The sequence below is a fragment of the Brachypodium distachyon genome, chromosome 1, assembly GCF_000005505.3.
Source record: "Brachypodium distachyon strain Bd21 chromosome 1, Brachypodium_distachyon_v3.0, whole genome shotgun sequence".
In the NCBI taxonomy this organism is placed as follows: domain Eukaryota; kingdom Viridiplantae; phylum Streptophyta; class Magnoliopsida; order Poales; family Poaceae; genus Brachypodium; species Brachypodium distachyon.
Window position 1 is genome coordinate 41,648,244 of NC_016131.3, and position 16,085 is coordinate 41,664,328.

At 39.7% G+C, this 16,085-nt stretch overlaps 1 protein-coding gene across 2 annotated transcripts; it reads left to right on the plus strand.

The window, feature by feature from the left end:
• The first annotated feature begins 4,540 nt into the window (after nucleotides 1–4,540).
• On the plus strand, nucleotides 4,541–15,522 carry LOC100834065 (importin-9). 2 transcript variants are annotated; one of them, XM_010229465.3, is made up of 33 exons: nucleotides 4,541–4,890; nucleotides 6,038–6,099; nucleotides 6,228–6,320; nucleotides 6,798–6,969; nucleotides 7,679–7,794; nucleotides 7,880–7,966; nucleotides 8,050–8,166; nucleotides 8,250–8,313; nucleotides 8,422–8,564; nucleotides 8,691–8,738; nucleotides 8,809–8,877; nucleotides 8,986–9,061; nucleotides 9,362–9,492; nucleotides 9,804–9,863; nucleotides 10,420–10,480; nucleotides 10,549–10,613; nucleotides 10,689–10,750; nucleotides 10,828–10,951; nucleotides 11,029–11,086; nucleotides 11,160–11,272; nucleotides 12,439–12,516; nucleotides 12,602–12,664; nucleotides 12,790–12,885; nucleotides 12,978–13,087; nucleotides 13,371–13,560; nucleotides 13,817–13,931; nucleotides 14,027–14,139; nucleotides 14,225–14,302; nucleotides 14,490–14,555; nucleotides 14,636–14,764; nucleotides 14,851–14,904; nucleotides 14,991–15,071; nucleotides 15,172–15,469. In XM_010229465.3, the coding sequence occupies exons 1-33, from the start codon at nucleotides 4,761–4,763 to the stop codon at nucleotides 15,220–15,222; spliced, it is 3,075 nt and encodes a 1,024-aa protein (XP_010227767.1). In that variant the 5' UTR covers nucleotides 4,541–4,760; the 3' UTR covers nucleotides 15,223–15,469. The 2 variants fall into 2 exon arrangements, with proteins under 2 accessions (XP_010227767.1, XP_003560819.1); XM_003560771.4 differs by having other exon boundaries at nucleotides 4,542–4,890; nucleotides 14,490–14,567; nucleotides 15,172–15,522.
• Nucleotides 15,523–16,085: the final 563 nt, after the last annotated feature.

A 16,085-nucleotide genomic window follows, 5' to 3' on the forward strand; every position in this document is an offset into this window, starting at 1 on the left:
GCTGGCCCAGTACCGGATAAGTATAGCTAGAAAGTACCGGGAAAACAAATTATTGAACTGGATCGGATCAAGCATAAGGGCTTCGTCGGGTGGCCCGCATCTGGCCCAGTACCGGAAAGACCTTAAATTCGGTACCACTGGGAGGTACTGCTGGGCCGTGTACCTAGCTGTGACATCGGGCCTGCAGCTCTGCAGTCCGTGATGCACTGGGCCGGACCAGACACGGGCTGACAGCTGCATGACAAATGACAGGGCATAGGCCTGGCCCGTTTATAAGAGGAAAGTGTTTTCAAATTTGAGGGATGACACAATACACTAGACCCCATCTAAATTGCAATGGTTTCAAATTAAAGCAACACACTCCACCTTTTGACATGTGCATGAGAGAGAAAGACATCAACCAAAGCATTTTGGAAATAACTAAATGGAGAAAAATTGTTGGAATTCCAATGCAATCGGACGGTACCGATGTCGGGCACCGGGGAGGTTGGGCGTACCAATCCTCCGAACATATACACCTATACCCGAATAGTTGATAGAATATAATTTGAATATGATTGAAAAGTGAAAAAAAAAAGTAAATAATAATTAAAAATAATGAAAAATATTAAATCTTAAGAGCCATCGTTAGCATGTATTAGGCATATAAGACCCATCATCAGCATACAAGATCACAAATGTATGGAATCCTATGATTTATGGTGTGTAGATGAAGAATAGGCAAGGAAGCAGACAATAAGGCTGCAGTGTGTCGTACACACTATCATTAAAGCGGAAGACTACTCCCAAGATGAAGGAAGCCACGTTCGTATGCAACCAAAGAGTGAAGTGGCAGCCAAAAGACCCTTTATCACCATGCATGCATGCATCCAAAGCCTATAAAAGAAGTCTAGGACCTAAAAAGGAGGTGCATCATGGACATAGAGAAATGTGAGATAAATAATGTATGAGAGCACTATTTGAGCCAGCCATGGTGCCTATATAAGGAGGCTCTTTGCAGCATTGGAGGACACACAACCATCGAGCACAACACAAGCCTCGAGAGCAGCAAATAGTTCAGGGCAGCTAACCAGAAAACTATCTGCTCTCTAGTAGTAGTAGTACCACTTCCCACTGTAATAAAGCCTGGGTAATCAAGGCATTTGTAACATAAGACTGGGAAGGTAGTAAGGTAATTTCTTTATCTTTATGTGAACCTTTCAGGGGTTGCCGAAAGAGAAAACCGTATGTAAGCTATATCGTGAAATGAAGTAGTTTAGTTTTTCCCTCGGTCTTTTTAGCATGTTTATATGGGTGGGTGCTTATGCTAGGGATCCTATAGGAGAAATCTCTGCGTGTAGTTTTCTGTTAAACCGAGTGTATGGCGTTGAAATGAGAACCTTGTAACCGTAAAGAAGTGTTTCCTTCGGGTGGAACTATCTGGGAAGACGATAAGAAATCATCCATATAAAACCTGACTAAAGACGCTTAGGGAAATAAAGTTAGCTACTCCTGAAGCAATATAGTAATAAATACGGTGAGTACTGAGTAGGATTATTACATCACGAAAACCGTCGGTAGTTCCGTTCGCCTCACCAGCCTTAAAAGATCCTGCAAAAAGATAATCATAATATTAAAATATTTAATTTACCATATAACCTAATATTAGCCAAAATAATTTGAATATTAAGGTATCTAATATTTGTTTATATTGCATATTGGTGGTATATATATGTATGTATATATATATGGCACAAGAGAATGTGGCGATCCTTTCGTTTATGCTTTTTGATCTATTCATTATGTCCAATACATAATAATTGTGTCTCTTTACCATGCATAGAGCGTTTTAGACCACAATTACCATTCCCTCCGCTCTAAATTGTAAGGTTGTATTTTGATTTTTTTGACCAATACTTTGACTACCAATTAGGCATTGATATATAATTTATGTCACATGAAATTGATATTATTTTACTTGAATTTAAAAGTATTTCCTCCGTCCAAAAAAGGACGTCTCAACTTTGACTAAATTTGAATGCATTTATACACTAAGTGATGTCTAGATACATGCAAATTTTGACCAGCATGAGACATCTTTTATTGGACGGATAAGGAAAAGAATATAATACTCTCTCCGTCCCATAATTCTTGTCTCAAATTTGTCCAAAAGTGAATGCATCTATTCATAAAAAGCGTCTAAATACATGTAATATTTCGACAAGAATTATGAGACGGATGGAGTACAGAATAACAATTCGCCCACTTGCTCGGCACTTGAGTTCAAGGTTTTTTGCCTTTCCGATTCTCTACATTTGCGACCTTGCCTAATTTGGTTCTCAGTTGACCTCGAATACCTAGGTTTTCTGTAAAGCAAGGACTTTGGAAAAAAAAATTAGGGCAACAAGCACTTTGGATGGAGCAGCAACAAGTGTTGGACGGACGTTTAAGCTTCTGCCTCCTCGCTCTTTGGGGTGTGTACGTCATGGCTAGAGGTGCAACATGGTGACTCTCAGGTTACCTTTTGACCCTTCTTAGTTCAAACAAATGAACTAGTTTTTCAAAAAATTATGTGATTTTAAAACTTTAGTTTTTTTTTTAAACTAAAGAGTGTCAAGAGGTATCCTAAGTGTCACAAAGTCGCAGCTGTAGCCGTGGCTGCACACAGCATGGACCGGCTGCTGTGGCCCATCTCAACCAATAGTAAGCCCGGCCAATCCTTTCTTCAAAGGAATTTTTTCTATTTCCGTACGAGAATTCCCGTGTCCGCTCACCGCAAGGCGCAAACCTACGAAACGAGGGGACCGTATGAGCTGCACATGCTCAGTGTTTCCCAAACCGAGGCGGGAGATTTGGCCATACGAAGCTCGGACGCAATCGCCAAGGCCTGCATCACGTTCAGAACTTCAGATCGATCGACCCGCGAGGAGATCCAAGGCGAGCTTGCTGCTTCGCGCAAACAGGCCTGATTTTGCCTGAACCGTCCGTCACAGCTGCGTGCATGCCATCGTCATGCGCGCTAAACAAGCACCTCGAGACAAAGGCAAATAGGGCCGCAATAACACAGCACGAGAACATCCAGTCCTTGTCAGCCTGCACGGCTGCACTGCAGCAGCCTCGCTACAAAAAGGATAGATTCCATCACAGGATAGACACGAACAAATCCCCTGCTATTCTCCAGCGCTTCATCCACTCTCGTCCGAGCTGTGCAGAGTCCGACCCCTCCCTCAATACTGGAATATTGGGTGTGCGTGCTCAGACGGACACAGGCATACGGCACATGATTTTGGAGTGCAGCCAAAAATGGCTCAGGGAGCACGCGGTAAATACAAATCTAGGATAAATAGTAAAGGGCAAAACAAATACACATAAGTGTTGTTGTTATTTGCATGTTTCTACGTTTGCCAGGGGTCGATTTATCGTAATCCTAAGGCACGTGCCCCGGCCCTCAAGTGATGTCGTAATAGTGTTATGCATACAAAAATGATGATATGGAGGAGAAGACTTGCTAATTTGCCAAAGAAAAGAGAAGGCTTGCTTTTTTTTTTAAGCATAACATGTAAATTTATTCAAACGTAAGAACTATTACATGTACTACAATGTTTGGATCATAGACTGTAGAAACTACGAAGTACTCGTACAAAGTAACTCATACAATTAAGAATTACAATGAAATCTATTAAAACCATCTTCCCCGTGATATCATACTTTGCAACATGAAATACTACTGACGCTTCAACGCAGAGACCGCAATCAGACTGGAGCAGCAACATCACCACTGGTACCCTACACGAACTTGACTATTTTTAAAGGTTTCGAAAAGCCCCTTGAGTCGCTCATCCAAAAAGATGAGGAGCCGTGAGCGTTGAACGTACTTGGGCCGGGGATGATCCCCTGAAGGTGCGGGTCATCGAACTGCAAAATCTTCACCAGAATGCTAGAGAAGGATTCCAAAATTACAAAAGATAAACTTAACAAAAGCAGCATGCCATACTAACAAAAACTCAGCAGCTACAAATAAATGAATCTGCGGGTACACAAACCCAAAATCCGCATGATCGCGTACACTAAACCTATGAGAACTAAAAATCTCTGTATCGGCAGCAATGCATGTTGAGGCACCGCCACGAGGAATAACCAGACTACCTTTATTCGCGACGACATTGCAACCTCCATCATTCCGTTGCCGATCTGAACCAAACAATTGATGTAAGCAAACACACTTGTGGATACTCTTAGGAGGAACCAAGATTGCACCACCTCGCAGAGCCAAGATGGCGGGCCGGAGGCGAGTGGAACGGAAAATTCAGCAATGGTGGATAGGGTAGTAAAAGAGAAGACTTGCTAAAAAAATCCTAAGGCTGAATCTGCCTCCTGGGCCGAGCTGCACAGCCTCTCCTAATCCTTACCACTCACCAGGTCCTTTTTCTTTCTGAACTGGATCCTTCTCCACATTCTCATGGGCTTAGGCCCAGGGCCAATTGATGAAAGTGTTGCTATTTCTTTAAAGAAAAAGGCGAAAGAAAAACTCACTCGTGCTCCAAATCTCCATTCGTCTTCCCGGCCGCCAAAGAAAAAAAAAACTTGTCTCCTCCTATAAAAACCCTAGCATAAAACCCCCCAATCCCCCGCCGTTCTTCCCACCAGCCCCCGCCTCTAACCCTCTACCGGCGCGATTCCAGTCAAAACCAAATCGATTCCGGGGAACCAAAAGGCGCTCCATACGGAGGTCCAACCCTAGGCAAAGTGTGCGGCGGCTGCGGTTGGTCGATTGCTTTGCAATGGCGGCGGCTGTTGCGGCGGACGGGGACCAGCGGTGGCTGGTGGAGTGCCTGACGGCCACCCTCGACACCGCCCGCGACGTCCGCGCCTTCGCCGAAGAGTCCCTCCGCCAGGCCTCCCTCCAACCCGGTTCGGCCCCCCTCGCTCAGTTTACTGTCTGCGTGCGTGCCTGTCATGATTGGATCGTGGCGACTTCTGATAGTGGCCACGCTATGTTGACGATTTAGGAGAGCGAAAGTATCTGAATGCAAATGCTTCGGAGTCCTAGTCTGGCGGTGCGGTTTGGGGCTTTGGGCGTGTGGCCCTTCATTCGTCATAAAGTTCAATTTTCATGTGTTCTACATCTACGGGTTACCTGATGTAAATACCTGCAAACACACCATAGAACTGTAAAACAGCCCTCCTGTTACTGCATCAGCTTTGTGCTGTACACCATGGTGGTAGTGGGTCCGGTGTTGATTGCCCTTGTGAGATATTTGAATGCTGTTTTGTTGGCAAACAATGTGAGTGGATGCTTACTTTTTCGGCGCTGACTACTGATGCCTAGCACCTCATTTTTTCTTCCTGTGGATGGGTCATGGGTGCTCTTTAGTTAGATCACGGCCAGAACCAACCATGACAATCTTTGGTCATGACCAAAATTTTGGCTCTTGCTTGGGTAGTAGCCATTATTTTGGCATGCCCATGCTCCCTAGCCAGTGGCAGTTCATTTTTCTTGCCAACATTGGCCAAAACATGGGCAACCAAAACCTTAGCCAAAATATTGGTTAGCCAAATTTTGGTGGCGTTTTCTTGGGCTCAAAAAAAAACACAGGTTAATTCATTCTGTTGTGGTTTCCCATTTCATCACAAATGAAACCCCATTTGCTATTGTGTTGTAACGCACTTCATTTTTCTACCTGTACTATATGCTAGTAGTTGAAAACATCTTTCTTGGGGCATCAACAGCAAAATATTACTGATCATCTGCAAATTGACCCTAGTCCGTGATGTCAATTTTCGCACTCATGCCTTTTAATCACATGAGAAGCGATCGATCTGAGCATGATTTATACCCTGTTCTTCTGCCATTATCCTAGACAATGATATTTCATGTGTTGCAAAACTGAACCAAATTTGTAGCACCCTGACCTACACCCACATGTTCAAATGTTGAGAGTGTTTGAGTTATGGTTTTTGAATTGGTCATTATTCTTTAATAGATGGTGTGCATTTTCACTCCAACAAATCTTCTGTAAGCTGAGCAGTGCTTGGTTTTGCTGTAATGTTTTCTCAGGATATGGAGCTGCCCTCACAAAGGTCACAATCAACAAGGAGGTCCTGTTTGGGCTACGTCAGATATCCTCAGTCATTTATTTGCAGTTGTTTCTATATCTGAACTTTGTTGTGCATACTATATTTTTGTCAGACTTGCCTTTCACATGTTGGCCTATCTTGTTGTTTGTTGGTCCTTTACTTCCTGGCACCTTGCTGCTGTCTTGTTAAAGCAGTTCATCAAGCAGCACTGGGAGGAAGACGAAGACAATTTTGTGCCTCCTGTTGTTTCTGCCTCAGAAAAGGTTAGTAGGTACCTCGGTTTCCATTGAATGACGTGAATTAGGACTCAGGTCAGAACTGCCATGATGTCATTTTCATTATTTCTTTGGCTAGTTGAGACAAACGGATATCATTGCCATTTTGTTCTCATCTCACAAAAACTCATTAAGAACAAGGTATGATATCTGCAGTAGTAAAATAAATAAATACTCAAAACAAGTGTAGTCTGATTCGATCGCCATTTTGTTCTGACATATGGTGGCAAGGTATGCTATTTGCAGTAGTAAAATAAATAAATACTCAAAACATGTGTAGTCTGATCCGATCCCCATTTTGTTCTGACATATGGTGGCACTTGTCTGTGCCTGCTACTCTTGTTAGTAAGACCTAAATTTCTGTTAGCCAAATCACAGGAACCTCATGCTTACTCTATAAATTCTTATAGTTCTATTGTGATTAAGTTCTTATATTACATTGTTATCACTCTTATATCTCATCAGGTTGTTATACGTCAACTCCTTCTTACCTCACTTGATGATTCTCATGGGAAAATTCGTACTGCTATTGGCATGGCTATAGCTGCTATTGGGCAGCATGATTGGCCCGAAGACTGGGCTGAGTTGCTTCCTTTTCTCTTAAAGTTAATTGGTGACCAAAGCAATGGGAATGGAGGTATAGAAGTACATTTTTTTTTTGCTTTCAAGTATTTTCAAATCAGGGTATGCAAGTTTGTGTGCAAGCATTGAACTTAGACTTGGAGCTGTCAATTTCTGACCAGCATTGGCTCCTCCAAATGGGTTGTCTTTATAGCAATATAGCTTCTTTCAATATTATTGTATGAGAAGGTTGCGGACGCTTGTTAATACGAAAAGGGGAACCCTAGGATTCCCGGCAAAGCTCCAGAGGCTGCACCTTTTGGGAGGTCTTGAGCTTCTAATTTTTTTAAACTGAAGTCAAGTTATGGCAAATTGGGACACAGTCATTTGTCTAAAGAAGTTCAAAATACCTCCTATCTGCTTTCTCATGCTAATCCGAAGCCTCTTGAAACATGCCTTACATTCTATATTGTGTGGGTACAGACATCAGTTTTTATATCAACCAAAAGGCATCTACAACATCAGTTTTTAAAGTTACTCCTGTTTTAGGCTTCACTATGTCGGTAATTGTGTGTTTGTCATTGTTCTGTGGGCATGTGTCAATGTTCAACAGTATCTAACATTTGTAATGTTGGTTTGGTGCTACATTGCCTAAATTTGCATTTCTCTGTCCCTGGATATTTACATATCCTAAACATTTTGAATAGAATGATGATGAAAACTATGGTTATTTTAAGTTTGGAATTATCTTTATCCTGAAAGCAATGGCCTACTTTTTGTGGCAGTTCGCGGAGCGTTAAGATGCCTAGCCCTTCTATCAGATGATTTGGATGATACATGTATTCCAAAATTAGTGCCGGAGCTATTCCCATCATTGTACAGAATAATATCATCTCCGCATGTAAGTTTGTACTTGTTACTCCTTCTGTTTTAGCAAATATTTCTGGAGATAATGTTATATCTTCCTACTCATTTTGGAAAAACAGCTGTATGAAAATTCTCTTCGTGCAAAGGCTCTTGGAATTGTCCATTCATGTATTTCCATGCTTGGATCGATGAGTGGTGTTTATAAGGTACTTTTTATTGTTTAATGCTATACTATTTTTTGTCGTTTCTTCACATTATGGAAACCAATTGAGTTGATTTGCTGGTGCAGAGAGAGACAGTCAGTTTGATTACTTCAATGCTTGATCCACTTATGGAGCAATTCTCAATAATTTTAAATTCACCGGTGCTGACCCAAAATCCCGATGACTGGAGCATGCAGATGGAGGTATATATCATATGGTCTGTCTTCTGAGATTTAAGGCATGCATTGTTGATAGTTGTTGAATCCTATGCTTGTCTGGTGATCAGGTGCTGAAATGTTTACTCCAGCTTATCCAGAACTTTCCAAGACTACCTGAAGCCAAAATTTCTGGCAAGAATAATATATTATTTATTATGAATTATGATTTCAATGTCTGAGGCACAGATAATTTTGCTCTTAGTCTTTTGCCTTTCTGATAGGTGGGATAATTTTGTACAGCTGTTCTTGCGCCATTGTGGCAAACCTTTGTTTCATCCTTCAAGGTCTATCACCTGTCAATGATTCAAGCGTCAGAGGATGTAGATTCTGTTGGCTATGATTCTGATGGTAGTGAAAGAAGTCTTGAGTCCTTCGAGATTCAGGTAATTTCTTGCATCTATTCCACTGGTACGTTTTTCTAGTTGTTCTTCTCTTTTATTGTACTGTAGTCCATTTGGTTCCACTGCTTGCGTGTCTTTGGTGTGTTACAATGTTGTCACATCTTCCAGTTATTTGAGCTATGGACAACAATTGTGGGGAATTCTCTGTTAGCAAAGGTATGCATTTTAGCGACTATACATTTTGTGCATCTTTTTTGTGTAATGATTCTCTGTGCTGTTACACTAGGTTATTGCAGGAAACATTAAAGAGCTGGCATACTACACTATCTCCTTTCAACAGATAACTGAAGAACAGGTATATGAAGTTATGTGAACTGGTTGATCCATGGCTAGTCCATATGCTTGTTAGTTCTTTTTTTTTTGCTTGGAAATGCTTATGTATTTATTTGTTTTGTTACTATAGGTGCAAAACTGGTCACGTGATGCTAACCAGTATGTTGCTGATGAGGATGATGTAACTTATAGCTGTCGTGTGTCTGGTATGAGCTACAATTTGGCTTCTTTTGGTAACTTCATTGGTCTATATTAACAGTGAATGTTTCTAACATTTTTTTTTCCTCACATTATACGGCCGAAACTACAATTTAATAGTAGACTAAAATATTATAACCATCTCTAGCATATATTGACAATCAACAATGTAGACTCAAAATGTCTTTGCTTGCCCGCTATACCACCATTCTTATTACTAGGTCATTACAAGAGATTAATTTAAAATCTCTTCTTAAATAGGAATTTGTCAAATGCAACACATTTTCCTGACATCTTCATTGTTTCAGGATCTCTTTTGCTCGAAGAGATAGTCACTGCTTACGAGGATTATGGAATGGACTCTATTTTGGAAGCTTCACAAATGCGTTTTCGTGAATCACATGAATTAAAACAAGCTGGTTCTGCCGACTGGTGGAGAGTGAGCTATTAGCTTTTGAAAAAATTATAAAGGAAATCAGCACTTGAGATCTCACCTCTATCAACAATTCTACTCTGATTATTGTTTCCCTCAATACCTTTTCGGTGATGTACCATGACTTTAGGCTAGTTCACTTCAGAAAATCTTTTCCTGACCTGCAAAAAATTCGAAGTTAGTGTTGCTTTAAGTCTGTCCTGAGCATATTTTAAGCTGTTCTCTACTAATATTTTACTTGACCTGGCAAATTTTGTGCTCATAATGTCTTTATGCAGTTGACTTTATCTAATATACACCATTTGTTTTTGTGCTAGCTGCATGAAGCATCACTTTTTGCTCTAGGTTCACTTTCAGAACATCTGTGTGAAGCACAGGTTGGTTTATAATTTTGTTGTTGTTGTGCTGAGTAGTTTCGTTAACTCTCTGATCTTTTCTGGTTGCAAATTTGTACCATAGATCCCTCTACTTTGCTTATAGGAACAATCTTTTGCTTTCATTTGGATAGGTATTGGTATTACATGCCTCTTTGGTACCTTATATCCATCATGCCTATAACTTAGTATCTTATAGCTGATCCCTTCCATTGGTAGGGTCGTAGGGACGATGTGGCTTGTTTGTATTGCCTGCCACTATGGGTTGCCTGTAGTATTAGGGTGTGGTATCACTCCGGAACTGTACAAAACTAAAAATGAAGAGGAACAACACCTTGAATCAGAGGGAAATACATCAGAATGTTTACTCATGTTGACCCCACATTATACTCACATAGATACTTAACTTCTCATGAGTACTTAATTTAAGAGTGCCTTATTGCTTGAAAGTGCAAAGTGGAGGGCCTCAGAAGCAATTTTGCCTTTTTCCAGTTATTAAAGTCAAAAATAGACTTTAAGAGTTCCTTATTCATTCATCATGTGCTTTCTGATTGTTTAGGATTCTGGTTACAATGTGAGAGATTTACTTGAGCCGATGATTGTTGACATTATGGGGACAGGTACCTTTCCTTCCATTGGAAAATTGTATATCTCCTTGTGCTATTTACTAATATATTGTGGTTTTTAGGGGTGCAGCAGTACCCATTTCTTCATGCCCGTGCATTTTCTGTTGTGGCCAAGTTCTCTTCAGTGGTGAACACCATTGCACTTTATTTTCTTGTTTTTGTTGCTATATGATGAATGAGCTGATTTGGGAAAACCTGTCAGATAAGCAAGGGAATCTGTGAACAATATCTATGCAATGCTGCTCATTCAATTGCCTCAGATGTGTAAGGCCATGAGTTCATTTGTCGTACAATCCCTGACACAATGGAGAATGTTACATTTATCTTAGGTAATTTGGCAGGCCGCCCCCAGTTAAAGTAGGTGCCTGTAGGACACTGGCTCAGCTTTTACCGGAATCTAATCAGAATTCGGTTCAGCCAAACATTATGGGCATACTCTCGTCTCTTGTTGATCTTCTGAGGCAGGTGATTTTGTATGTAAAATTGTAACTTGCTTGCCTTGACTTATTAAAGGAAATGAGTACATGGGAGTTTTATGACAGGCATCTGAAGAAACACTGCATCTTGTTCTAGATACCCTGCAATCAGCCATTAGATCTGGTATGTGAGCTTGTATGGCATATTGATGCTTTTGAGTTTTGGTTTCCCTGATATTTTTCCATTTGGTATGTAGGTGGTGAACAATCAACATCAATTGAACCGGTCATTTCTCCTATCATACTAGATGTTTGGGCCCAGCACATCGCTGACCCGTTCATCAGTATGGATGCTGTAGAAGTTCTAGAGGTAGGTTCTCGTCAGAATTGGGTGGTCCTATCCATGACTTCTTTTGTTTAATTTATTATTTCCTGTATGCATGAAGAGGTGATTATAGTCCATGTCAAAATGATGCACCAATCCAACTTGATGTTTTGTACACATGAACAATTATAGCCGAATAAAAATGGATCATGATACGATCATGAGACTTCACAAATCGAGATTCGCCTATTCTATATATCTAGAATATATAAAGGTATAATAAATAAATACAAATCAAATATAAATACAAATCAAATATACTATTATCATATGATAATAGAATCAAATACACAGTATTTACAGAAAAAAGTCTTCTATAAAAAATATTTATTTTGCAAACTAAAAAATACAATAGTCAATATTCCTCATAATAGATATACTTAATTATATCATAAGAATCTTAAGACATTTTTCGAATAGATAGAAATAGTTAATTTGAATTGAGACACCTATTCTATGACGGATTTAAACTTACCTTCGATTTTCGTGCCTTTAGTAGGCTTAGTATTTCCGGCAATTGCAATGGCTTCTTTATTTCTTTATGTGCAGAAAAATAAGATTGTCTAGTATTTTTTAGTGTAAGTAATAGAATATGGTAGGGTATGTGGCTCTTTCTACACACAAATGAAAAACGGTTATGGATGCGGATATAGGCTACAAGCATAAATGCATGAATATGCGGAGCCGGGTATAGCTATTTTTATTTTAATTGAATCAACGAATATTTTTTGAATAGATGTCCATTGAGAAACTTTAAACTTTTATTATTGCAAATTGACATTGGCCTGACACATATAATGTGTTTCTGGCAATTGAACTATCATGTCCAAATATCTTTAAGATTGGGAATGTGAGTCGACCAAAATGAGATTTGTTGGATGGATTAGTGTGTTCCTTATGTTTGGTTGTTATATTTCTTCTAAATATTGATTAATTTTGACGACCGATGAGCATGCAACTGTTACCTGTCTGTTCTGCACGGTTTTTCTTTATCATTGCTGATCTTGTGTAGTATTTAGGTCAGTCACAACTCACAAGTGCTTTGCCTGTGCATCTTTTATCATTTGCTGGTGGGAATTTTGTACAGGATCCTTTTTGTTGTTGCACTCCTGCAATTTGCAGCCTACTTAACAGGGTCCCTTAGTTTTTAGGCCATCAAGAATGCTCCTGGATGCTTAGAACCACTTGTATGTCGGATTCTTCCAACAATTGGATCCATTTTATCCACAGTAAGATACTAAGATGTTGCATCTTTTCATGTTTTTTCTGCATTTAGCTGTACTGTGCAAATCTTATTTGTGGTTCATTTGCTAGTCGAAGATTCAGCCAGATGGACTTGTCGCAGGTTCACTGGACCTCTTGACTATGATTCTCAAAGTATGTATTCAGATCTCCCGCATTCTATGGAGTTCAAGGCGAATTAGTTTCTTCGAAAAATGCCATATCGCTTGCATTTTCATAAACTTATCAGTGCTAAGCTTAACTTTGCTGTGTAATTTCAGAATGCTCCAGCTGCTGTTGTTAAGGCAGTGTTTGACTCATGCTTTACATCTATCATTCAAATTGTTCTTGAAAGTGATGACCATGCAGAAATGCAGGTAATGCTTAAATTTGATTCAATCATTCAAGTATAGTTGACCAATTTTCTTTGGATTTATAGTGTTAATATGCCAATCTTTTGCCAATTTAGAATGCAACAGAATGTTTGGCGGCATTTATATCAGGTGGCCGGCAGGAGTTGCTTGTTTGGGGTGGTGAAGGAGGAGGTACATTGAAGATGCTACTTAGTGCAGCTTCAAGGTGACTCATATTTTGTATATCTAACCCTCATTGTTCCTAAATAAATTTGCCATCTGTCCATTTCTGAATATGGAAAAATCAGTTACATGTTTCTTTAATTAATTTGGCAAACATCACCAGCAATCAGAAGGAATTTGTAAAAAAGTGAATAATGCACCAGCACCATTAGTCTTTAAGCTAGGGGCTCAGATTTGCTTCATTCTTTAATGTTATTCTCATTTTGACAACCATACATATGATTTTAGCTGCATGCTTACATCATAGTTCTTAATTATCTTGACAGGCTTTTGGATCCAGAGCTAGAAAGTTCAGTATCACTATTCGTTGGGAGTTATATTTTGCAACTTATTTTACATCTGCCTTTGCACCTATCTCCCCACATTCCGGAGCTCATTGCTGCTATAGTGAGACGTATGCAATCAAGCAACATTGTAGTATTGAAGAGCTCTCTTGTTGTTATAATAGCCAGACTAGTGAGTTGCAACTCCTCCCCTCCGTTCTTCCCTTCCCCCCTAATACAGACAAACTTTCTGGTTATGTTAGACAGTTAATTTGAATTGTGATTTGGTTCACTGTTATTATTATACACTTCTTCTTTGACTAGTCTCCATTTAGGTTGTGTATGCAGTAATTTGTTTGGTTCTTGAGCCATCTTATATGGCAACAATTCATGGTATGGCGCATCAGGTCTACATGTTTTTATTTATTAATATTTAGCGCCTGCTGCAGGTACATCTAAGTGCACCAAATGTTGATCAGTTTATCAACCTTTTGCTTGCGATGCCTGCCCAGGGCTATGGGAATTCATTCGCTTATGTTATGTCCGAATGGTCACAACTACAAGGCAAGTGCTTATGCAACACAATACCTTATAGGGAATAATGTCTTTTTTCTTCGTTTCTCTTAAATAAGAGTTTTGCTGGTCAATATCTTTTATAGGTGAAATCCAGGGAGCCTACCAGATAAAGGTAACAACTACTGCATTATCTCTTCTCATATGTACTCGTCATCCTGAGCTATCTAGGATTGAAGTTGATGGACATCTTGTTAAGGTACTACCATTTTAAGAGTCTACTTGGTGTTCAACTGTGCATACCTTGTCTCATGGTCTCATTAGTCTTACCCAGAAAAATTCAGACTAGTGCAGGTATAACCACCCGGTCGAAAGCTCGGGTCGCTCCTGATCACTGGACCAAGATTCCACTCCCAACTAAGGTATCCAATGATTTCACCATCATACGGAGTAGTTAATTACTGTGAAAATTATCAAATCCATAAATGAAATGAATCTGTCACAAAGATCAGTTATTTCATAGCTGTTGTTAAATGTCGGGTGGGACATAAATTTATATTTCTGTTTTGTCATGATATTTACTCTTAGCATCTCCAAATACATATGCAGATCTTCTCACTGCTAGCAGATACTTTAGCTGAAATCCAGGAACAAGTTGGTGCAGATGATGACAATGTTTGTGAAGAGGTTTCTACACTTTGCTCATCAGTTATAATTATAAACTAGGATGATTTTTAGAGTATTTGTCAATCCAGGATAGCGATTGGGAAGAGGTTCAGAATGGGGATGCTATTCCACATGATATGATATATTCAGCATCAGTTCCATCAAATGCTAATCCTTCAGTTGAGCATCTAAATGCAATGGCAAAAGTTTTTGATGAGGTATGGTTGTAGTTAACATTACTACTCTTGAAATATGCAAATATATCATATTATTTCTATTTGTTTTAACCCCATGTGTACAATAGGATGAAGACGATAGTTATGATGATGATCTGGTGAAAACTGACTCTCTTAACCAGGTTTGCTTTTGACCATTTGCTGCAAAATTCCATTATTAGAAGAAAGATGATATCAACTCATTCAGGAAATTGCCTTGATCTTACAGGTGAAGTTGTTAGATTTTCTAATGGACACCTTTATCAACTTGCGGGACAGTGACCGACCACTTTTTGAGCATCTTTGCCAGGTAAGGTGCCGTTATCAATTGAAATATAATGTGTTCCTTTTTCTCTCAACAGTTGCATCTCATATTCGTGAGGATTGTTGAACTGAATTATCATTTGCAGGGCCTAACAAATCCACAGAGGGCTTCTATAGAAAAGGTTTTGAGCCGGTGAATCATTTACATGAGATTGTTTTTTGGGCTTTATATTTCGTCATCTTAGCGATTTGTTGGGTAGGTTTCATTTGATGTGTGGCATAGGTTCATTGGTTAGTTTGTATGTACAATGCTTGTCCAGTACTGAAGGCGGTGTGATGTGTTGTCAGTGTAAGTTTGTCTATCATTGTACCATGGTGTACAACAGTGCAAGATATGGTCATTCGTTTATACATTTGGTGTAACGGGCGTTGTGCGGTTTGTAATTTGTATCCATGTTCCATTCCTGAATGAAAGAGACGCATTCTTTTGATGGGTCCACCACACGCTGACCGCCACTCGTTCTGTACAGCCGTCCGCCGAGTTACATGCTCATGGGAAAATTGAAGTCCTGCTGGGCTCACAACCAAACGACTGTAGCTCTATTGACTACTGTACGAGCACTTTTAACGGTAGCCTATGTGATCTGACAGTCAAACTCATCAAAATAAACTTCTAGGTAGGGCAGCGAGGCAATTTTTAAACAATATGAACAGCTTAAGACTATGAACAGCTGAAGGTTGTGTTCTAACCGGTATTAGTTTTAACATGGACTTATCTTGACTATGATCATGCTACTTAATAAACTACTCCCTCTGATACTAATTTTTTGACTCAAATTTGTCCAAATATGAATGTATTTATTCTTAATGCGTCTAGATACATGTAATATTTCGACCACAATTTAGGATCAGAGGAAGTACTCAGAACAGCTACTGTATTTCTTTCGGAAGGGCGGGAGGGTACAGCTACTGTATTTCTGAGATGCGTACAGCCGTGCTAATAACATTGCATGACGGTCATTGCCACACCCGTTAATTACTACCTCCGATCCATATTAAC